This window comes from Leucoraja erinacea, chromosome 3, assembly GCF_028641065.1.
Source record: "Leucoraja erinacea ecotype New England chromosome 3, Leri_hhj_1, whole genome shotgun sequence".
NCBI classification, from domain to species: Eukaryota; Metazoa; Chordata; class Chondrichthyes; order Rajiformes; family Rajidae; genus Leucoraja; species Leucoraja erinaceus.
This window is the reverse complement of record NC_073379.1, coordinates 23726440-23750769: the sequence shown is the minus strand read 5'-3', so window position 1 is coordinate 23750769 and position 24330 is coordinate 23726440. Positions and strand designations below refer to the sequence as shown.

General features: G+C 44.2%; 1 protein-coding gene across 3 annotated transcripts in view; it reads right to left on the bottom strand.

Annotated features, from left to right (window-relative positions):
* rgs12b (regulator of G protein signaling 12b) overlaps positions 1–24330 on the bottom strand; it is a 138584-nt gene that overhangs the window by 40934 nt on the left and 73320 nt on the right. For all 3 annotated transcript variants that reach the window (XR_008723152.1, XM_055632296.1, XM_055632297.1), the window contains 2 exons: positions 11635–11804; positions 8380–8472 (listed from right to left, as the gene is read on the bottom strand). Coding sequence is in view for 2 of the 3 variants with exons in the window: in XM_055632296.1 (XP_055488271.1) it covers positions 8380–8472; positions 11635–11804 (263 nt within the window). In the remaining variant the exon portion in view is untranslated. The remainder of the gene's footprint in view (positions 1–8379; positions 8473–11634; positions 11805–24330) is intronic.

The window sequence follows — 24330 nt, the reverse complement described above, 5'->3', positions numbered from 1 at the left end:
CAAGATGGCGTTCAAGATCTATTTTATATGTAATATTAACATAAAAACAACAGACAGCCACCCATGTCATCTCTGAGTTCCCGCTCTACCTCCCACCAAATGGAGCTCAGGGCCTGGCAGACATTGTCGCAGAGACAACAACCTGGCTGCTCAACAACCTGCTTGAGATCTAACTATTACTTTGGTTTATGTTTCATTTGCAAGAAGAAGAAGCATAAAAAGGAATATTATCCAGTGCAAGTATAGGTCTGCCTCATAAAAACAAACATGACACATGAAAATCAAGTAATAGGAACTACAGTATAACTATGCCTATGTTGTCAATTTGAAATAAGCTCTTGACTTAAATTGTCATTGTTATTTGTATACATCATTCATCAAGGATTAGAACACCCAGGCCAATCATCAATTGTGCTATTGCCTATGATTGACAGGTACCCTGGGGACAAGACATGCATTCTGTCCACGCTGGATTTCACTTGCGATCTCACTATCAAACACCTTGCTCCGCAAATTTTGTTCGATCAGCCAATGTATTGGAAAGCTGCAAAGATCATCATGGATGCACCAGAGTAGTCAGTTGAAAAACATTGTCTTGCTGCTTGGATGTTTTCACACATTCATGAACCTACTTTGTACAATAGGAACACTGATGCAAGGCACAGGACTCAGGAACATTATGGAAGTTGTCTATGGTGAAAATGCCATCCAGCATATGATGACTGGAAAATCAGTGCAAAGAGCTTTCCGTGGACATCTGCTGGTGGACAGATGTCTCAATCACCTGGTTGTGTCAGATCTGCTGGAGGATGACCCACAGTTCCAGTCATTGGTAGACCAGGCGGGAGAAACGTACTCATCCTTGGTGGAGAAAGAAACTACTTTGGAGAGTGCTGTAGCATCGGACATGTTAATCCAAATCAAAGAAAAGTCAAGTCAAGTCACTTTTATTTCTATAGCACATTTAAAAAACAACTCTCGTTGGCCAAAGTGCTTTACATTGGTGGAGGTACTAACGTTATACAACATGGGTCACAATACAAGATTGACACAAAAAAGGCAGCAGTTAGCACAAGGTCAAAAATCAGTCAACTGTGAATAAACTATCAGAGAATGCTGCAGACTGCCCGAGATTTGATCAAAGCGGATCGCACAGGATCTTGGATGCTGCACTTGCGCGCAGTGTCAGACTGCCTGCCAATATTTGCCGCCGCTGGACACTACAACTATTTGAAGTCTACATATTTCTATATCCAAGAAATGCGCCAACTTGAGTCCAGACATCCTGATGTATATGTCAAATTTTCCAAGGGTTTCCATGTGAACCACCGGAGCAATCAGTTCTGGGCAGGCCTTAGCTCTGACCTTGTTATCGAGCAGACATTGATGCAGTCCTTGAAGAGTAGTACAGGATTGACTCATGGAAGCGGAATGACTGAAGAAATGCGCGTGTTGTAGACCATGTCCACACCCATCACATCTGAGTACAACAACACCATGCAGGAATTCAATGATATCACCTACATGACCCGTAAATCAACAGAAGCAAGGATGAAATGAGATCACTCTGACTTGGAAAAGATCAAGGAAAAAATTTCCTCTTGCACGCCATTCTCTTCAGACCCATCTCTGAGAAATATTGTTACTGGTGTAATCGCCAAAGAGGATGTAAATGTGTAAGGGTTCGAGAATGTTGGGCGCGAGATTGTTGAAAAAATGGTCGGAAAAAGTTTTTGGGATCTCATTCAAACGGAATACCATGCAAAAACCCTTGCAGACGAGTTCAAGTTGCCCAAGGCTGAACCATTGACACCAAAATTACTTGTCTATGATGAATGATGAAGTAGTAATGGCCATTTTTATAGCTTGGTGGCCATATTGGTCCGCAATCTTGGATTTCACAATTATGTACTAATTTTACTATAATTTAAATATGCTAATTGAATTCCTAGACCCCCAAAGCATGAGGTTAGGCAACAAAATTATATGTCTATGATGAATAATGAATAATGGATATTTTAAGGATTTGCCGCCATCTTGAAAAATAGACCTTGCCAGTGGTCTGACTGTGGTAGACTTTTGGTGTGTTATTAAGCACACCTGATACTACAAAAAACTGTTGAGAAACCTTTTGGTAGCAATTTTTTGGGGGTCAAACCACAAATGCAACCACCTAGTATCGGAGTGGGACATTGAGTACAAGAGTCAAGGTCATGTTGCCGCTATAGGCCTTTGGTTGGGCTGCATTTGGAGCACTGTGCACTTCTGGTTGCCACATTACAAGAAGGCTTTGGAGAGAGTGCAGAAGGGGGTTTACCATAATGCTGTCATTAGAGGTTATTACCGACTTAGAGGTTAGAGGTTAGAGGTTACCGACATTAGAGGTTATTAGTCAACAAAATAGAGAGAGTACAGAGGAGATTTACTAGAATGTTGCCTGGGTTTCAACAACTAAGTTACAGAGATAGGTTGAATAAGTTAGGTCTTTATTCTCTGGAGCGCAGAAGGTTAAGGGGGGACTTGATAGAGGTCTTTAAAATGATGAGAGGATAGACAGAGTTGATGTGGACAAGCTTTTCCCTTTGAGAATAGGGAAGATTCAAACAAGAGGACATGACTTCAGAATTAAGGGACAGAAGTTTAGGGGTAATATGAGGGGGAACTTCTTTACTCAGAGAGTGGTAGCGGTGTGGAATGAGCTTCCAGTGGAAGTGGTGGAGGCAGGTTAATTGGTATCATTTAAAAATAAATTGGATAGGCATATGGATGAGAAGGGAATGGAGGGTTATGGCATGAGTGCAGGCAGATGGGACTGAGGGGAAAAAAAAAAGTTGTTCGGCATGGACTTGTAGGGCCGAGATGGCCTGTTTCCGTGCTGTAATTGTTATATGGTTATATGGTTAAGAAGTTGATAAGTTCATAAACTTGGATTGGACAAACTTGGATTGGTTTCTCTGGAGAGACAGAGGTGAAAGGGAATCTGATAGAGGTATATAAAATTATGAGAGGCATAGATCGTGGACCCCCCCACCCCCCCCCCCCCCCCCCCCCCCCCCCCATGGTGGAAATGTCAAGGATTACTAGGGCACAGCTTTAAGGTGAGTAGGGCAAAATTTAAAAGATGCACTAGGCAAGTATTTTTTTTTTAACGCAGAGTGGGGGTGCCTAATGGTCCACCAGAGGTGATGGTGGGGGCAGATACAATAGTAGGCCTTTAAGGGGCTTTTAGATAGGCACATGGATATACAGGAAAAGGAGGGATATGGATCACGTCTAGGTAGAGGACATTCATTTAACTTGGCATCGTTCGACATGGACATTGTGGACCGAAGGGCCTGTTCCTGTGCTGTACTGTTCTGTTCTAAATTAAATGCAGAAAGCAAGTTAAAATTATTGTGACACTTTTAATCCCTTCTCTACCACTCAGAGCCTAATGTTGGAATATTTAACAAATTATTGTAAAAATCAAAGCTAGAAATATTGAAAATCACAACGGAAAAATATTCTACCAATAAAGTGAAACGGATTCATCCTAAGACCAAAGCAGTGATTAAATAGTGGGCTATAATGGTGGGACCTATTCGTTTGAAACGATTAATCTTTCCTCTCGTACTAGAATATAAATACTAAAAGCCAATTAGTCTCTCCAAATGGGACAGATTGAGATTAGAAAACAGCTTTGTTATGTTTTTGTACAGGATTAATGTGCAATGGACTGAGATAATACCTATCCTCAAGTGCAGAGAGACATTTCTCGACATATCTGAAATACTGACATGTTGAGAATAAATCATATAACAGTACAACACAGCAAACGAATTGAGTAGAAAGGAACTGCAGATGCTGGTTTATACCAAAGATAGACACAAAGTGCTGGAGTAACTCAGCACGTCAGGCAGAATCTCTGGAGAAAAAGGATGGGTGGCGTTTCGGATAAGCACCCTTCTTTAGATATATCCGAAAAGTCACCCATCCTTTTTCTCCAGAGATGCTGCCTGAGCCGCTGAGTTACTCTAGCACTTTATGTCCATTCACAGCAAATTATGCACAACATACTAAGTCCCCTAGAGCAGCATATTTTGCTGCCTTTCCAGCATTTTCTTTATCAAGTTTATTTTGAAAAGTACAACTGAATCTGTAGCAAAAATGGAAAATACTGGAAATGCCCAACAGTTCAGCACTATGGAGAGAGAAACAGTCAATGTTTCAGGTCCAAAACCTACCATCAGAACTGAATCTGTTTTGATCACCACGCATTCCAAATTTTAATATTTTATTGTATATAATAGTCATTTTTCCTCACATTTGGAGCAGCACAGCCAGTAGAGATGCTGCCTCATAGTGCCAGAGGCCTGGCTTCAATCCTCACCTCAAAGTTATTTTTATTTTGCAAGTTTTCCATGACTCTATTGGCTCCTTACACATGCAGAAGATGTAATAATATAATTAAAAGGAACTGCAGATGTTGGTTTATATCAAAGCTAGATACAAAATGCTGGAGTAACCTAGTAGGTCAGGCAGCATCTCTGGGGAAAATGGATAGGTGACGTTTTAGGTCAGGTCCCTTCTTCAGACTCTATCCATTTTCATTATTCATTATCCATTCTTCAGACTTATCGATTTTCTCCAGCAATGCTGTCTGACCTGCTGAGTTACTCCAGTATTTTGTTTCCATCCAAAAGATGTGCAAAGATGTAGGGTTAAGCAAAACACAAACTGTGTCAGGCAGCATCTCTGGAGGAAACAAACAGGTGATGGACCCTTCTGCAGATTGAAGTAGCTGAACCGAATCATCGCCTGTCCATTCCCACCACAGATGCTGCCTAATCCACTGAGTTCCTCCAACACTTTTCATTTTACTCAAGGTTCCAACTCTGGAATCCCTTGTGTTTCCATGTCAGTGGGTAAATTGACCGCTATAATTTTCTCCTAGTGTGCAGTTAGAATCTGGGGCAAATTGATGAAAATATGGGCCAAATAAAAATAGGATTAACATAGGATTATTGACATAGGATAGGTCTGAAAAAAAATGTCTCGACCTGAAACGTCATCCATTCCTTCTCTCCAGAAATGCTGCCTGTCCTATTGAGTTACACCAGCATTTTATGCCTATCTTCGGTGTACACAAGTATCTGCAGTTCCTTTCTACACATAGGATTAGTGTAAATGAGTGGCTGATGGTTAGTGTGGATTCAGTGGGCCATAGGGCCTACTTCCATGCTGTATGTCCCTATGATATGGGAGTTATTGGGCACTGATTTGAGAACAAAGAGGACCTTGAAGTGGAAGAAGGGTCTCGACCGAAACGTCACTCATTCCTTCTCGCCAGTCCTGCCTGTCCTGCTGAGTTACTCCAGCATTTTGTGTCTACCTTGAAGCCGAGTTGGATGGAGGGGATTTCAAGGGGAATGTGCACTAATTTATGGGGGTCCTTCCAATGTAGAGTAAACAGATCATAATTCTGGGAATGAGTTCTGGGGGACATAGCAATGGAGTTTTTATTTTAGGTAACCAGTCTGTCCTATGGGAGGCCAAGTTCTGAAATAGGGTCATCCACCTGTAGTCTTGGCTCCTTTCCTTCCCCACTGTATGTTGCAGGGTATTTCCAGTACTTTACTTGGATAGGAAAGGTTTAGAGAGATATGGCCCAAATGCTGGCAAATGGGATTAGCTTTGATGGGGCATATTGGTCAGCATGGACGGGTTGGGGCGAGGGGCATGTTTCCGTGCTGTATGACTCAATGACTCTCCTTTGCTTCAACTTTCGAACAATTGGATCTCACAGTCTGAACTTGTTCTTTTCGCTCTCTCATTGCCCTCATTCATGCATTAACTCAACACCAGATACGCTATCTGGATAACCACAGTCTCCAGCCTATCACACATAATGTCCCCCACCCCCACCACTTCAAACATGCTTGCTTTCGCATTTTTTCTAGTTCTCATGAAAGCTTGTGGACTTGAAACAGTGTCTCTGTTTATCTCTCCAAAGATACTGCCTGACCTTTTGAATTTTTCTGGCATTTCTGATAGTCTTGGTGGTATAACTAATCACAAGGTTGTAATATGATTGGAATGCACTCCAGTCAAATTTCCAGCACAAGGTTAAACTGTGGCAAAAAAAGTGATAGCTGCTATTGTCAATTCAATTGTGCTGAACAAAAAAGTGTAATGGGATCTAATATCCAGGCCATTGTGTATTCTTTGCTTTAACATCCTGTTAACTTCAGGAGTCATAGAGTCATACCTACCACCCTTTGCATAAAGAGGTTGCCCCTCGGGTTCCCATTAAATCTTTCCCCCTTGCACTTTAAACCTATGTCCACTGTTTTACGTAAACCAGTGTTAAGCAAATACCTTGAGGTTGCAGTCTGAATGCATTCCCCTGAAAATGTTAGCATCGAGAATGTTTTACCTCTCCTTATGGTGTCTGCACAGAACTGTATTTGCCATATGGAACATAGAACAGTACAGCGCAAGAACAGGTCCTTTGGCCCACAATGTTAGTGCTGAACATGATGCTGATCGTCTATTATATATCTGCACTTTATCCATATTCCTCTATTCCCCACATATCCATATCCCTATCCAAAAGTCTCTTAAATGCCACTATCGCCTCTACCTCAACCACCACCCAGAGCACTCATCACCCTCTGTGCGAAAAACTTGCCCCCGCTAAACTTTGCCCTACTCACCTCAAAGCTATGCCCTGTAGTATTTAATATTTCCATCCTGGGGAAATAAATTCTGACTTACTACCCTACGTATGCCTCTCATAATTTTATATACCTTTATCAGGTCTCTTCGCAACCTCTCCCTGTCGCTAATATCTCTTTCGACTCACAAAGTTCGTGCCGAATATGATGCCAAGATCATTTCTTATCTGACTGTGCATAATCTATATCCCATTTCAACTCATCTGTCTGAAGAAGTCTGAAGGGTCGCGACCCAAAACCTCACCCTTCCCCACCCCATACGGATATTTCTGTCCTGGGCCTCCTCCATTGCCAGAGTGAAGCTACACACAAATTGGAGGAACGGCACCTCATATTTTTCTTGGGTAGCTTACAACCTAACATTATGAACATTGAATTTTCTCATTTTAAATAACTTCATCTTACACTCCCCTCCATCTTTGCCCCCTTCTTCCACTCCACAGTTCGCCACATTGATTCTCTTGAGATCACCTTTGACCTAGCCCACATTGGATCTAACAGGCACCCTGCCTGCAGCTGTGTTTGATCCTGGTCTTTACTCACCTCCAGCTCTTCACCTCCCTCCCCACCCCCACCTTTCAGTCCAATCCTGACCTGGCCTGCTGCCTGGCCCCCTGAGTTACTCCAGCACTTTGTGTCTATCTTTGGTATAAGCCAGTATCTGTAGTTCTTTGTTAGTAAATTTTGTCCCTCCATGATCTATCCCTCCGATATGTGTAAACATTACATTGGTCTAAATATTTTGTCAAGACCTGGCTAGTCTCCGCGACAAGGTTATGGCATGTAGCGGCCTCATCCGACACCTGACAGGAACAAGTTGGGGAGCCAGTCCATCAACTCTTCTCACCTCTGCCTTAGCTCTTGTGTATGCCTCAGCTGAGTACAGCTGGAGTATGGAGTGGAAGTAGACATACTAGCCTGGTAGACACAAGCCAAAACAACACCTTGCGAACCATCACTGGGTGCCTTCAACCTACTCCAGTCGAGTAGCTCCCTATACTTGCAGGCATTCCGCCTGCAGGAATCCGAAGGCAAGCAGCAACTCAGAAACGAACTTGTCGTGCCATGGGCCCAGATCACCTCCTCCATCAGGCTATCAGCAGAGAGCAGAGGCCACCCTGATTGATATCCCGTTACCCCTTTGCTCGACATGGAAAGCAACTCCTAGCATCAATCCAGCCAACTGAGACAAAGGCGCACTGGATAGCCACCAAGTGGTCACAGGAGTGGAAGGCAACCTCATCTCCATTACACAGCTGCATCTCTTCACCAGATAAAAGCTGTCCAGAGTCTGACCTCCCCACAGGAGCATGGGTGAAGCTCAACAGACTTGGTACTGGAGTTGGGCGTTTCAATGCCAGCATGTGGAGATGGGGACTCCGCCAGAGCCCAGCCTGCGAATGTGGAGCAGAACAACAGACAGCCAACCATGTCATCTCTGGGTGCCCGCTCTACCATCCACCAAATTGAGCTCAGGGCCTGGCAGACATTGATGGAGAGACAACAACCTGGCTGCTCAACACCCGGCTTGAGATCTAACTATTCCTTTGGTTTATGTTTCATTTGCAAGAAGGAGGAGGAGGAGATTGGTCTAAATCGGGGCTAGGAAGCTCAAAGGAGTAGACATTAAAAAAAAAAGTTCAGCTTTGAACAAATTTCTCACCTGTTTCTTGTCCTGCTGAGGGATCTGGCTGAAGTATTCACAGTTCTGCCAGAACAATATGTTTTCTTCACTAAATTCTTTCTTCAGAAATTCCTACCAAAATAAAAAAACTCCCTTAATAATATTTTATAATTATCTTATCAACCACAGAAGCAATTTTATATATACACACCTCACATTTCACTCCTGCTTAATTTGCCCACTGTTAGAATGTCGCGCTTGTCTAATTACCACCAAAGTTTAATTTACCTGCTCCGATTGTTGGAATATTGCGCTCAGATTTATGCCTGGCACTGTATGGCAGCTTAGTCGAGTGCTGTTAAATTTAGTTTTAGTTTAGAGATACAGCACGGAAACAGGCCCTTCGGCCCATCGAGTCCACACCGACCAGTGATCCTGCACATTAACACTATCCTACACACACTAGGGACAATTTACATTTATACAAAGCCAATTAACCTACAAACCTGTACGTGGGGTGTGGGAGGAAACTGAAGATCTCTGAGAAAATCCACGTGGTCAGCGGAAGAATGTACAAAGTCCATACAGACAGCACCCATAATTGGGTACAGACCCGGATCTCTGGCGCTGAAAGTGCAGTAAGGCAGGAACTCTACTGCTACACCGCCGTGCTGCACCGAGCACTGCCTGGCATATGTTTGATTTACATGCCGCATAACCACTGCGTAAAACGGGGGATGCCTGTATCTGACTAATGTAATGCTCAATTCTAGTGAATATATAGCGATGCACTTTAGTTGCAGAAAACATTTGTATATCCAAGTCCAGAAGTTACACTATGAACCTCGCAAAACCTTCTTCCTTGCTGAAAAAAAAACTTGTATTTTGATTTAAGTAACTTTTTGTTAAAAGGTAAAATCAAGATTAGTGTTCAACTTGTAAAGAAATGCTGATCGCCAGCAGCAATGGAAACCCAAAGACCTATTTCCCTTTTCCTGTAGTTTGGGAGGATATTCCTAATCCCCAGGCACCATTAAGAAATGCATTTGATCGACAACACCTAGCAGTTCCAAGTAAAATTGTTCCCAAAGACCTGAGTTTCCCTGGTTTTTTCCTGTACTCAGTCAGTAGGGAAACATATTTCCTGTTTAAATCCCATTTTTAGCAAAATTGTAAGAGTTACTGTAAAGTAAGGTAAAATAACCTGAAGACAGGCCAAAAACAACTGGCCACAGCGGCCTCTGCAGTTGTCTATCTGACAAAACCTACTGCAGTTCCAACCTTTAATATCGGGTTTCGTTGTTCGAGGGGGTAAAGAACTAAACTCACGTGAGTTTCTCTGGTTTATTTATTGCTAACTGGGCCTGCAGTAATCGGAGGCTCCAAAACGCTCCCTAGAGACCTTTTCAGGGGAAACTTCAGTTGTGGGGTCAGTAGCGGGGCTGAAACCATATTAATTGGAATGGCCGGGACTCTGCGAGCGCACCTGTGTTTAAACCGGTGTCGATTTAGCGTGGCTTTAATGGCCGCGGGACAATTTGACTTTTTTAGCAAAATTGTAAGCGATGTGATGGATGTTTATGTAAAATGTTGTGTCTTGGGTCTATGTGTTTGTATGTATGGCTGCAGAAACGGCATTTCGTTTGGACCTCAAGGGGTCCAAATGACAATAAATGTATCTTATCTTATCTTATCTTAATTTTCAATCAGAAATATGATTTTTTCAGTGCTGTGGGCAGTCTTACTTCGGTGACATCCAAAATACAACCAAGTAAATCTTAGTTTGGACATTTTGATTCATCATGTTGTCTTTTTATCTAGTTTCCCATCCAAAGCCTTTTAAAGAAACAGCAATGGATCATTCTTCCAAAATTATATATGCATACATATAAACACAAGGTCCTGCTTTTAATGTAATGAACTCTCAAAGAAGCAGGGTCTCGACCTGAAATGTCACCCGTCCACATCCTCCAGAGATGCTGCCTGACCTACTGTTACTCCAGTGCTTTGTGTTTCTTTTAAGTCAGCATCCGAAGATCCTTGAGCCAAGTAACTTGCTTTCTGAAACTGCTGCATGCATGATTCCACCTCAGAAAAGTTTTATTACTGAGCAATCACCATAGATTATTTTATATATATGTAAAAATAAACTCCTGCAATATTATTTTGCATACTCCAGCTCTGTGAAATACATTATACTTTTTTTTTTTAACATCCAATTATTATTTCCTAATGCTTGCTGTTTGCCTGCTGCTTGAATACAGAAACTCACAACATTTATTTTGGTTCATTTTTCATGTGTTAATTTTGAACTTTACTGCAGTACTAAATAAACCTATTATCCAATCTCTTTTTGTCAAAGTTAAATATTTGCTGATTGTTGAAAAGGAAACAGCGTTGCGGAATAACAGCAAAAAGCAAAGATACCACCTAAACTGATATTTATACCATTTTTTCCTTTCATGCTGAAATATGGTAAACTCTCCAAAAACCCTCGATGTAAAAACTGAATTCAACCCCTATCATCATAATCCAGCCAATAGAAAGTAAGTTGATATATATTTAAAAAATTCCATTAACATTTCTGAAGAGTCAGCTGAGTTTAAGACAGAGTGCAGAATAGTGCTAAATAAATGAACATGATAACAATGGGTCCTGGTGCTCCGAGTACTAAATTCCACCCTATTTACAGCAGCAGATGAGCACAGGCAAAGTCATCTCATAAACCCAGAGAAGCAAAGAGGAGAACTACAGGTGTCAATAAATAATGCTAATTCTGACTTTCCACGATTCTGCACTGATATCCTATCCTGTCTTTGTTCAGTTTTTCCAGGAAGTCACTGTTATCGATAACTGAAGTCTGAAGAAGGATTCGGATCCAAAACATTGCTTCCAAAGATGTACAGCTTTGTAGGTTAATTTGGCTTTGGTAAAAATTGGAAATTGTCCCTCGTGTGTAGGATAGTGCTAGAGTACAGGAATCGCTGGTCGGCGTGGAATCGGTGGGCCGATGGGCCTATTTTCACGCTGTATCTCTAAACTAAACCATCCATGTTCACCAGGGATGTTGCATGACCTGTTGAGCTACACCAGCATTTTGCATCTATGTTTGGTATAAACTAGCAGCTGCATATCCTTGTTATCACTCCTTCTTAATTGTGTTTGAGTTATCTCAGCATTCAAAAGATGCAAAATGACGTGATCTCATCGACAATGTGGTGTACAGATTTCTCATTCTTTAGTACCAGCTTTTCCTTTCAAGAGTTCAATCACAGGTTCTATCAGTTTACTTACGGAGAAATATCTGATGCCAACTGGATCATGGAGAAGCCGTTCAAAGGACACAGCCCAGCTGGCTACCTGTCGCTCTCCGTGCTTTCTGCAGCTTTGGACACTAGGAAGGCTGGCATTGCTGTTGATGCTGTTCGCACTGTTGTAGTTCTTGAGATCGGCACCATTTAACTCTGTCAAAAAAGACAACAAATATCGTATACACAAAAATACATTTTTATTGTGCTCACTTGCAGTAGAACAGATAGAAAAGCAGAAAAAATGTTCGTATTAAAATCAAAGAATCTTCCAACAAGGAGCAAAACCATTTGGCCCAAAGTTCTGGATTAATTCTTTATGAAAGAGCTATCAAAAATATTCCACTTCCTCCTTCCCCTAACCACAGTAACTAACCAGTTAACTTATTTCAATATTTATGTACGCAAAATATGGACAAAGATTCACTGACGCAAGCTTCAAATAATTTTCTTCATCAATCTCATTGTTTGGAAACCATCCTGATAGAGAAAGGATAGAGAGCAGTAATGTTTTGCTTATCAGCAATACCAAATGGAATTGGGAAGCAACCTATGACCTTGGCTAGACGTAGCTCAATGTTGTTTTCCCTTGTTACATTTGCAAATGTTATGGAGCCATCGAGTCAAAGAGGTGTACATCATGGAAACAAGCCTTTCAGTCTGCCTTATCCATGCCGACCAAGTTGTAGTCCCATTGCCTGCATTTGGTCAGTAGCCCTCTGTGCCTTCCTATCCATATATTTGTCCAAGTTTTTTGGAAGCCATAATGGCATTCACTTCTACAGCTTCTCTGGCAGTTCATTATAATGAGTGTATAATAATATGATGAGCATTTGAAGGCACTGGGCCTGTACTCGTTGGAGTTTAGATGAGGGCGGACCTCATTGAAACCTACTGAATAGTGAAAGGCCTAGATAGAGTGAATGTGGAGAGGATGTTTCCAATAGTGGGAGAGTCGAGGACGTGAGGCCATAGCCTCAGAATAAAAGGGCGTACCTTTAGAAAGGATAGGACGAGGGATTTCTTTAGTCAAATGGTGGTGAATCTGTGGAATTCATTGCCACAGTCAGCTGTGGAGACGAAGTTAATGGATATTTTTAAGGCCGAGATTGACAGATTCTTGATTAGTAAGGGTGTCAGGTGTTATGGGCAGAAGGCAGGAGAATGGGGTTGAGAGGGAAAGATCAGCCATGATTGATTCTAGATCGGCCTACCACGGGGGACCTTATCAAATGCCTTACTAAAATCCATGTGGCCAACATCCACCACCCTACCCTCATCGATCACCTTTGTCACCTCATCTAAAAACTCAAACAAGTTAGTACAACTTGACCTGCTGCGAATCTTGAGATCTAATCTTGAATGTAAATTACTGCTTAAAGTGCTGAACCAAGAAGTGTTTTTACGACTATAATTCTCACTTTGCAGTGAATTATCTTACCTCATAGAGAATTAGTACCACCGGGTGGAGCCAGCAATAGTTGCCAAACCAACAGTCCATCTATCCTTTCCTTCTTTGTGTGGTGAATATATGTTTTTAGTGTTCTTTAGCTTGTTTTTATGTGGGGGGCGGTTGGGGGAAACTTTTTCTAATCTCTTACCTCGACGGAGATGCAATTTTTTTCCGTATTGTATCTCCGTCCGCACTGCGGCCTAACATCGAGGAGTTGCCGGCCTTTGCTGGAGACCGAGCTCCATCGCGGGAAGCCTGCAGACATTAACACCGCGGAGCCCACAATCTCTTTGCCAGGGAGCTCCAGCCGTGGGTGCTTGCGGACTTAACATCACGGAGCCCGCGGTCTCAAGTCAGAGACCGACTTCGGGAACTCCAAGCCATGGGAGTTTCGACCGCCACCATGCGGGAGTTTCGGCTGCTGCGACGTGGAAGTTTCAATCGCCCCGACGCGGGAGTTTCAATCGCCCCAACGCGGGAGTTTCAATCGTCCCGAAGCGGGAGTTTCAATTGCCCCGACACGGGAGTTTTTCAATCGTGCCCGAACCAGCTGGGAGCTTTTCGCCCTGACTGATGGTTCAATCGCTTCCGACGCGGAATGTGGGGAAGTGTTCAATCGTGTGTCTTGTTGCTTTTTCGTAGGCGGGAGTTTCAATTGCTACCCGACACAAAAGGGAGTTTCGAAAATCGTCACCGAATGCGGGAGTTTCAATTGCCCCGACACGGGATTTCAATCGCCCCGACGCGGGAGTTTCGACCGTCCAACGCAGGTGCTTCGAACGACCGTCCTTCAATTTGTTCGTGAAAACAGATGCTGCGTTAACAGCTTATTTTTAATATAATTAGGAATTCAGATTTTAAAAAATCCCCACATTAAAAAAAAAACCTGACTTGCTAATGATATTTCATGGTTCCTTTTGGCCTTGCTAAATATCCACTTGAGTTCTTTACCATTTGCACGAGAGGAATAGATCGGGTAGATGCAGAGTCTCTTGCCCAGAATAGGTGAATCAAGTACCAGAGGACATAGGTTTAAGGTGAAGGGGAAAAGATTTAATAGGAATCTAAGAGGTAACATTTTCACACAAATGGAGGTGGGTGTATGGAACAAGCTACCTGAGGAGGTAATTGAGGCTGGGACTATCTCAACATTTATGAAACGGTTAGACAAGTACATGGACCGGACAGGCTTGGAGGGATATGGACCAAACACAGGCCGATGGGACTAGTGTAGCTGGAACTTGTTGGCCGGAGTAGGCAAGTTGTGCCGAAGGGCCTGTTTCCACGATGTGTCACTCTATGACTTTGAATGGCGAAGTAGACTTAATGGGCCAAATGGCCTAACTCTGCTCCTAGAACTTATGAACGTATTCCAGATACAGACTATCTTGTGAGTGAAAGATTAGCCCCTGAAGTCCTTGCTAAATCTCTCCCCTCTTACCTTAAGCCTATGCTCTCTAGATTTAGGATATTCTGCCCTAAGAAAAAGATTATGAGCATTCTTTCTATCCATGCCCATCAAGATCTTGTACACCTCAATAAATTCACCCCACAACCACTTTCACTCCAAAGCCCAGTATAGTTACTACTTTAGGTTATTGCAAAACGCTGTAGAAATTATTTAAAACAGGAGTTTAAAGCAATTACGACAAATATTGCTTTATTTTTTTCTCTGCGCTGTACTTTTCATCGAGCTACACAATAGCAAATCGAAGAACTAGGCTGTGTCATAATAACGATCATACAACACTATTTACCAAATATATTGGATGGTTTTTAAATAACAGTCCCAAGACAACAATTCTGATTCAAAGAGTTTTCCACTGTGCGATCAGGGCTAATATTTCCAGTTTTGAAGATGCCCAAAATGCCACAGATGAGACGAATAAATAGCAGCTGATGAGTCAGCTCAATTTCTCCATACGGCACATTTCTGCACAAGGGAGCAAATTAACCACCCATGTGGTACCCAATGGGTGCAGTAGCATAGTTGAAAAATTGGTAATGGCCCACATCTGCGCCACTGTCCAATCTAGACCCCTTGCAAATTGCACCCAGGAAAAATAGGTCTATGGAGGGTGCCATCTCCCGTGTACTGCATGAAGCTGTGGATCACCTTGACACAACCAACATCTGTTTCTTTTTGCTTCTTTTTTTCCCCGCTCCCCCTACTACAATCAGTGTGAAGAAGGGCAGCACAGTGGCGCAGCGGTAGACCCACACTCCAAAGACGTTCAGGTTTGTAGGTTAATTGGCTTCGGTAAAATTGTAAATTGACCCTCGTGTGCAGGTTAATGTTGGTCGGCGCAGACTGGGTGGGCCGAAGGGCATGTTTCTGCACTAAAGTCTAAAGTAAAGTATGTGGGGTGGATGAACAAGATGATTTTGGTGTTGAGCAACTGGGAGATCAGGTAGGTTTAGGCGAACTGAGCGGAGGTCTCCCGGTTGCTCAACACTTTAACTCCCCCTCCATTCCCACACTGAAATGCTTTAAGAGGTTAGTTATGGTGCATATCAACTCCTACCTCAACAAGAACCTCGACCCACTACAGTTTGCTTAGTCACAACAGGTCAACGGAGGATACGGTCTCACTGGCACTCCACTCCACACTGGACCACTTGGACAATAAAAACACTTAAGTCAGGGTGTTGTTTATAAACTACATCTCGTCGTTCAATACCATCATCCCCTCCAAGCCGGTTACCAACTGGGTTTACGTCTGTGCCCGGGGTGGTGTTAGAGGGACTATGCGCTGTCCACGGATGCCATGGGGGATTTCCAGGACCGCTGGGCACCGCGGGGGGTTGAATGCATCCTTGACAAGGATTGTAAGATAGTTGTATAATAGTTTATCGTTTGCTGTGTCTTATGGTGGTGGGTTCTGTTTTTATTACTGTATATTATTTTAATATTTGAATAAATATTTTTGATTAAAACATTTTTTTTTTTTAAAGCTGGTTACCAAGCTCACGGAACTGGGAATCTGCCCATCCCACTTTAATTGGATCCTAGACTTCCTCATCCACAGACCACAGTCTGTTTGAATTGGCAGAAATACTTCTTCCTCATTAACAATCAGTACGGGAGCACCTCACGGCTGCGTGCTCAGCCCCCTGCTCTACTCACTCTATACTCATGACTGTGTAGCCGGACACAATGCGAACTCCATCTTCAAGTCCCCCGACGACACCACCGTTGTTGGATGAATTACAGATGGTGATGAGTCAGATTATAGAAGTGAGATCGACCGATTGACCAAATGGTGCCAGCACAACAACCTGGCTCTCAATATCAGTAAAACCAATGAACTGATTGTGGAATTTAGAAGAGGAAGGATGAGGACCCAAAAATCCTGTTTATATCAGCGGGACGATGGTGGAGAGTGTCAAAACATTCCTGGACGTGCATATTTCCGAAGATCTTTCCTGGACCCAGCACACTGATCTCCAACCAGACACAATTTCAGAGAGACCAGAAGCAGCCCAGCCCGGCGTGGTGTTGGAAATGTTGTCGATGTCGCCAAATTGAAAGTGGAGACTGATCCCGGTGGAGGAGAACGACGAGCGACCAGCGCCCGCTGTGAGTCCCCATCGCACCGCCATCTCCACTCCCTCACTGGCTCCTGCCCCCCTCCCTCGTGATACCCCCCTCTCCCCCATCTTTTCTCCGAGCTCTCTCCCCACAACATCCCCTCCTCCTCACAACCCCCACACCCCTAACCCCCGCCCCCACATCCCTCCCCTCCCAAGCATATTGATTGGTTGCACATGGACTGGTTCGGCAACTTGAACGCCCAGGAGCGGAAAAGACTCCAAAAAGTTGTGAAAACTGCCGTGGCAACCCCGATCCCGACAGTGAAGCCCAGACACAGAAGGTTGCGCAGGATGCGGTAAAGCCAGAACTCGGCGCTCAGTTCCGCCATTGCGGCCGCCAGCGCAGGCCCCCTTGCATCACCGCACCTGGGCGCCGCGGCCTCGGGCCCAGGAGGGGAGCCCGGCCTCACGCAGGGTAATGGGCAGCAGGATAGAATGCATCTATTTCAGCGAGTTTCACCCGACGCTCTGTCCAAAAATCACCTTCCAGGTACCGGAGATGACGGAAGTCCTCAGAAATGATTACCGCCGGATGATTTTGGGTTACGGGCCAGATCCGGCCCGTGGGCCGTAGGTTGCCGACCCCTGCACTACAACCTCAAATAAGCTCTGAATGCAAGAGACTATTGTTATTATTAATGCACTACTATTGTTTGTTTTTTGAGTATGTATGTATATATAGATATATATAATATATATTTACAGTGTGTGTGTGTGTGTGTTTTTTCTCTCTTGTTTATCATATTGTTTACAGTGAACTATGTTTACATATTCTGTCGTGCTGCAGCAAGTAAGAATTTCATTGTTCTATCTGGGACACATGACAATATAACACTCTTGACCTTTTTTTCCTGGGCCTCCTCCATTGTCAGAGTGAGGCCCAGCACAAATTAGAGGACAGCACCTCATATTTTGCTTGGGCAGCTTACACCAGCGGTATGAACATTAACTTCTATAACTTCAAGTAGCCCTTGCTTTCCCTCTCTCTCCATCCCCTCCCCCTTCCCAGTTCGCCAACCAGTCTTACTGTCTGCAGCTACATATTGTATCTCTGTACCGCCCACTCCCCTGACATCAGTCTGAAGGGTCTCGACCCGAAACGTCACCCATTCCTTCTCTCCAGAGATGCTGCCTGTCCGGCTGAGTTACTCCAGCATTTTGTGTCTATCTCCAATCAATGATAGTCCGAGGGTCACCAAAGAGGTAGATAGTAGTTCAGTACTGTTCTCTAGTTGTGGTAGGATGAATCAGTTGCCTGATGACAGCTAGAAACATAGAAACATAGAAATTAGGTGCAGGAGTAGGCCATTCGGCCCTTCGAGCCTGCACCGCCATTCAATATGATCATGGCTGATCATCCAACTCAGTATCCCGTACTGGGATGAAACTGTCCCTGAAACTGGAGGTGTGCATTTATATTTCTGGCATCCTCCATGTTCTGCATCTCACAGTTCTACTGGGTGTTTTTGCTCTCTCTGCTGCTCTTATTCATTTTCCTCTATTTACATCACCAAATGGATTAATAAGCATCCATTTCTCTAAACAGCACTGAAAACAATTGTGGAACTTAGTCTACCTTGGTCGCTATCCTATCAGAGACATTCCATTGGTTCTCTCTACTCTTCCCATTTGGGAAATGAAAAGTAGATTCACAGTCATACAGCACAGAAACAGACCTTTTCGCCCAACCCATCCATACCGACCTAGATGCCCCATCTCAGCTAATCTCATTTGCCTGCATTTGGCCCATATCCCTTAAGATTTACTTTCCTACCTATGTATTTGTCCAAATGCCATTTAAATGTTGCAATAGTACCTGTTTCAACTACCTCCTCTGGCAGCTCATTCCACATACCCAACACCATTTGTGTGAAAATGTTCCTAATAAATGTTCCTCAGGTTCCTAATAAATCTTTCCCATCTCCTTAAATCTATGCCCTCCGGTTCTTAATTCCCCTAGCCTGGACGGAGGCCCTATCAATTCCTCTCATGGTTTTATTGTAAGATAACCCCTCATCATCCTGTGCTCCATGGAATAAAGTCCTAGCTTGCCCAATCTCTCCCTAATGGTTCTGGCCCTCGAGTCCTAAAGTACATTTGTTTTTGTCTTCTCCAGTTCTGACAAAGGGTGATCGATCTGAACCATCAGCCGGTAAGTTGTAAACCTAGCAATATTTTTGGAGGGGGCCCAGGAGGGACTGCTACCAGACCACGTCTTGGAAAGCATGGCAGCAGGATCAGAGGTGAAGTCACAGCCATCTTCAGCCACTCTGCTGTGCCAATTCTTGCCTTTCCTGAGGTTTCAATCAGCTCTGGCATCATCGAGGACCAAAATGGAATCTTAGCCAAGGTTTTGATCCATAGTGGACAACAAACATTTTGGACAGCCGGAGAGGAGGCGAGAAATATTTGTGGGAAGAGGGAATGGAGGAGTTGGAAAGTCAGAATACATGAGGCGAGAGGAAAGAGAGGTGAAAGGATGCCTGCAGCCAACAGGGGTTAAGACAGGTAGGAGTTTGTGAGTTAAGGTAGTGAGGAATGGAAGGAGGGGACTGAGGGGTTAGAGGAGGTTAGGGGTTAGAAAATGGAACAGAACAGCACAGGAACAGGTCCTTCGACACACAATGTCTGTACCGAACATGATGCCAAGACACATTCTTATCTGGCTGCACATAATCCATTTCCCTCCATTCCCTGCACATCAACGTGCCTATCCTACAGTCTCTTAAAATCGTGTCTGCTCCCACCACAATCTCTGACAGCGCATTCTAGGAACTCGCCACCTTCTGTGTAAAAATCTTGCTTTGCACATCTACTACACATCTCCTGCTGCCTCCAACACGTTCCAGGCACCCATCATCCTCAGTGTGCATTCTCATTTAAAATTTGCCCCTTGCACCTTAACATTATCACCTTCTAGAATTTTATTTTTCCACCCTGTGGAAAAAAGCTTTGGACTGCCTACCTTCTATTCCTCCTGTGATTTCATCGACTTCTATCAGGTCGCCTCTCAACTTCCAGCATTCCAGAGAACACATCCAAGCCTGTCCAACCCTTTAAGGTTGTGTTGGGGGGGGGGGGAGGCAAGGAAAGGTGATTCAGAGACAGTGAGCATCATGGTTATGAGGAAATAAGAGGATGTTGGATAAATTGTAATGGTGAGGAGGAGAGCATGATCAACGGTATATATAGTGTGCGTGTGTGTGCGTGTGCGCGCCCAGTCATGTTGGATCCTCTTGTCAATGGACCAGGACCTTCACTGCCAAGCCCTTCTGTTATCTGATGTGAACAGCCCTCCCACTTTCAAATAAGTCTGTAATGAAACATAAATGCACTGATTCACTTCAGTGGGCATTTTTCTGAACGAAGGCAATGTACACTTCACTCTTGGGTGAAACATTATCCTTCTGTATCTGCTCTTGCCTGCACCTTTGATTTTTTTTAAATGCTTCTCTCAAAGCCCACACAATGAGACTATAGATAGCAAGTCACTACTTAACAAACAAGCCTGATGAATTCACAGATGCCTGAATAAACATGTTCTCAACTCATAGTATAATAATGACTGTATCCACTGATCCGCAACTCTGCATGGGCTGTTTTGACAAGTTACCCTCTCCCAGGTAAGTTCTTGTTTATAAAAATGTATTACCATATAATTCACAGAATGTAACCAAACAAAATGAACTATGACAATCTTTTGAAGGGCTTTTTGGTTTCTTCAATACAGCAAACCCTCATTACAACATTACAACAGACCATAGTTGGGGGGTGGGGGAGTAATGGTGTCCTTTATTGCCGATAACTGAGTAAGGGATTCGCTCCAACCACCTAGTGACACGAGTTGTTTTCGAAAAAAAAGAATGGATTTTTGTTCCTGCAAGCTAAAAATCCTAACCGCTGTTTGTTACATTGTTTAATAGAGTTAAACCCCTGTCTCACGGTGCGAGGTCACCCACGAGTGATCCCGAGTTAAAACCAAATCAAACTCGTGGTAATCACATAGAATTAACGTAGCAGGAACGTCAGAACTCGTGGTTGTAACTTAGCGACTCGCAACGCTAACGGCAGGTACTCGGGAAACGTGTTAACTCGTGAAAAATTTTCAACATGTTGAAAGATTTCCATGAGCCAAATTTACTCTGGAAGGAAAATGTTGATACTTTTAAACTCGTTGTAATACCGTAGTAACCCATGGGTTTACCGTGATGACTCGTGAGTAACTCGTAGGTTTGGCCTGAGTAAACACCGGGCGGGAATCGTGAAAAGTGACCATGCTGAGGGAATTCCCACGTATATGAAGCAGAGAGAAATGTGAGTTCTATACGGCTCTGCCTGACTTTTAAGAATGGATTCGGTGATTTGTACCCACTCCCCCTCCCTGCCCACCCACCCACTCACCCACCAAGCCAGCTAGCTGGACCCCTCTTCGTGACAGCGGCGGAAGCAACATTTCTAAGAGAATGGGGCAGGGCTGGGATCAGGGCAGATGAGGCGCAACAAAGGAACAAACATCAGGGGGCGCTGTAGGGGGCGCTGTCCTGTGCACGGCTGCCCAGCCAGCAGCTGTCTGTCTCTTCATCTTTTATTTTTTATTTTAGTTAGTTAAGTGTTTTGTTTGGAGGCCTAGACTTTTTTTATGTAGGGGGTGGGGGGAAGGGGGAAACTACCTTTCCGGGCCCCTACCTGGTCGGAGAGGCAGCTTTTCTCCGGGCTGCAGCTTCGACCCGTCCTCGCGGCCTACCAGCGGGCCTGGAGCGCAGTTTCCTGTCGGGGACCGCCCAGAACCTCGGCTTCGGCGGCGGCACAGCGCTGGAGCGCTATCGTGGAGTGGGCGATGCCTTGCCCGGGTTGCCGCGCTGGAGCTTCGGTGAGCTGAGACCGCCGGGTAAAACATCGCGGAGCTGCGGGACTGTGGAGCGACCAGCTGCGGGCGGCGGCGCTGAACTTTACACCGGGAGCCTGGGATCTCTAGATGAGATCGCCAGTTGTGGAGCTCCAACCGGCGCGGCCTTGTTGGCTTCGGAAGCCGCAGCCTCCAGTGCAGAAGCGGCCGTTCCAGGGTTCCCAGGCCGCTGGGGGGACTCTCCAGACGTCGGAGCAACATCACCCGGCGAGAACGGCCTGGAACATTGGGCCTCCGTGGAGGCAACTGTGGAGGCCTCAATGGGCCCGACTATGGGTGAACTGGGGTTGGGGACTGGACTTTGTGCCTTCCCTCATGGTGGGAGCCATTGTGGGGGGGATGTTCTTTGTGTTTAAGACTCTCATTGGTGTTATGTCTGTATTCTTTTTTTGTGTGCTGCAAAATGGCAAAAAGCATTTCACTTCACTACACCTGGGTGTATGTGAATGTGACTAATAAAATACCTTTGATGCCTTTGAACAAGTTGATGGCTGCAAGGGGCAGGCGGCAGAGGTCTTGTGCCCCAGCGAGGTATACCGCTCCTCCCCGTGCCAATGGACACACAGAAAGAGAGAGATGAGAGCAAACAATGATCCCAGGCTAGCCCAAGAGTCTAGTCACCACTGACAGATTAATGACGCCCGCGCATCCACCCCATTCTCACACTCTCACACACGAAAAGTGTGTGCGAATAAACAAAAACACGGAATAAAACCAAAGCCCGGCTTGAAATGCAACTAAAAATATATTCCGCTTAGAATGAGCAGGCGCGGAGACATCCATCCACATTCAAAGATTTCATCTCCCGTCTCCCCGCAGTGTTTAGACCTGGCAGTAAATTCAATTAAAATATAGCAAACCTCCGTCCGCTACTATGTGATGCGTGTTTCCAATAAATCCTAAGTATAACTGCTCTGGCACTGGACGGTGCGTATTTTCCCTTTGTAGGTCATATCAATAGATGCGGCCGTGCTGAATTCTATCTTTAACTCAAAGCCGCAGGATGGAGCTGTCTTCTTTAACACTGTTGCTTCGCCGCCACCGCCTCCTTGCTGCACAATGGCAGCGAGTGAGGGGCTGAGATCCTGCCTAGTTTTTTTAAGTTCTGAAAATGAATAACTTTCAATGCTGAATCAGAATATACTTACTGTATGAGATGCTGTCCAGCTCCTCTATTTGATACTTAAAACAGGCCTTCATTCGCAGTTGGCTCAAGAGTAACTCGAGAGAGGAACTTGGTAACTCAGGAGAGGAACTTGGTACATCGCAGAAATGAGAAGTAAACGGCAAACTTAGACATACATGTGGGAACTCGTTTAAACTCGTGAACATAAACTTGGAATCTCATAGACAACCACGAGTTTGAACCCACACAGTGCGAGAGGGAAGGTGCAAAAACGGCAGACTTAGACATACATGTGGGAACTCGTTTAAACTCGTGAACATAAACTTGGAATCTCATAGACAACCACGAGTTTGAACCCACACAGTGCGAGAGGGAAGGTGCAAACTCCACACAGGAGACATCTGAAGTCATGATTAAAACCACATCACAGGTCACTCAGGCTGTGAGGCAACAGCTCTACAGGCAGCATAGCTGTACTATCCTTACCCTATTTATCGCATCAACCATTTATGGCCTTGGTTAAAATGTAAACATATTATCTAGATTACATTAGTGTTCAATTGCATTTATAATGTAACTATAATGAGAGGTAAAGGTTGGACAAACTTTGATTGTTTTCTCTGCACGGTCAGAAGCTGAGGGGCAACTCAATAGAAGTACCCTGTATATAAAATCATGGGAGGCATTGAGAGGGTAGATAGTATTCTTCTCGGTGGGAACATGTCAAATATCAGACAGGGCATAGATTGAAGGTGAGGGGGAAAGTTTAAAGAAGATGTGTGAGGCTTACCAATTTACCAAGTCAACAATATTGTTCTGTAGTCTATCCTCCTCACTATCAACAACACCAATCTTCATGTTATCTGCAACCTTACCATGCCACACCAACTTCTAGAATCACGTCAAAATTGCTAATAAATAACAAATAGTATCATCAACATCAATCCCTAAGGTGCACCACTGGTCACAGTTTGATATAAACAACCTTTCACCATCACCCTCTGCCTCCTATCACCAAGCCTATGTTACATCCAATTTGCCAAATTGCTCTGAATCCCATTGACATTAGACATTTAGACTTTAGAGATACAGCAGGGAAACAGGCCCTTCGGCCCAGTGAGTCCGTACTGACCAGCTGTAATGGAGCAGTTTACAGTAAGGAAACACAATATTAAAACCCCGCACACTATCACTATCCTTAGCACTAGGGACAATGTACAATTTTACTGAAGCCAAAGTACAAACCCATACGTCTTTGGAGTGTGGGAAGAAACCAGAGCACCCAGAGAAAACCCTCGCGATCATAGGGAGAATGTACAAACTCCGTACAGACAGCACCCGTAGTCAGGATTGAACCCAGGTCTCTGGCGCTATAAAGCAGCAACTCTACCACTGTTCCCCTGGCTATTACAGTTTGAATTAGTTTCCCATGTAATTATTTTTAAACTCTACATGATTTGCCTTTATATCTGCGCATCTATCTTCCACTGACGGTATGTTCTCTCTAAAAAAATTCATAGAACATGGAATAGTACAGCACAGGAACAGGACCAATGGCTCACATTATCTGTGCCAAACATGATGCCAAAGCCAACTCTTAAGG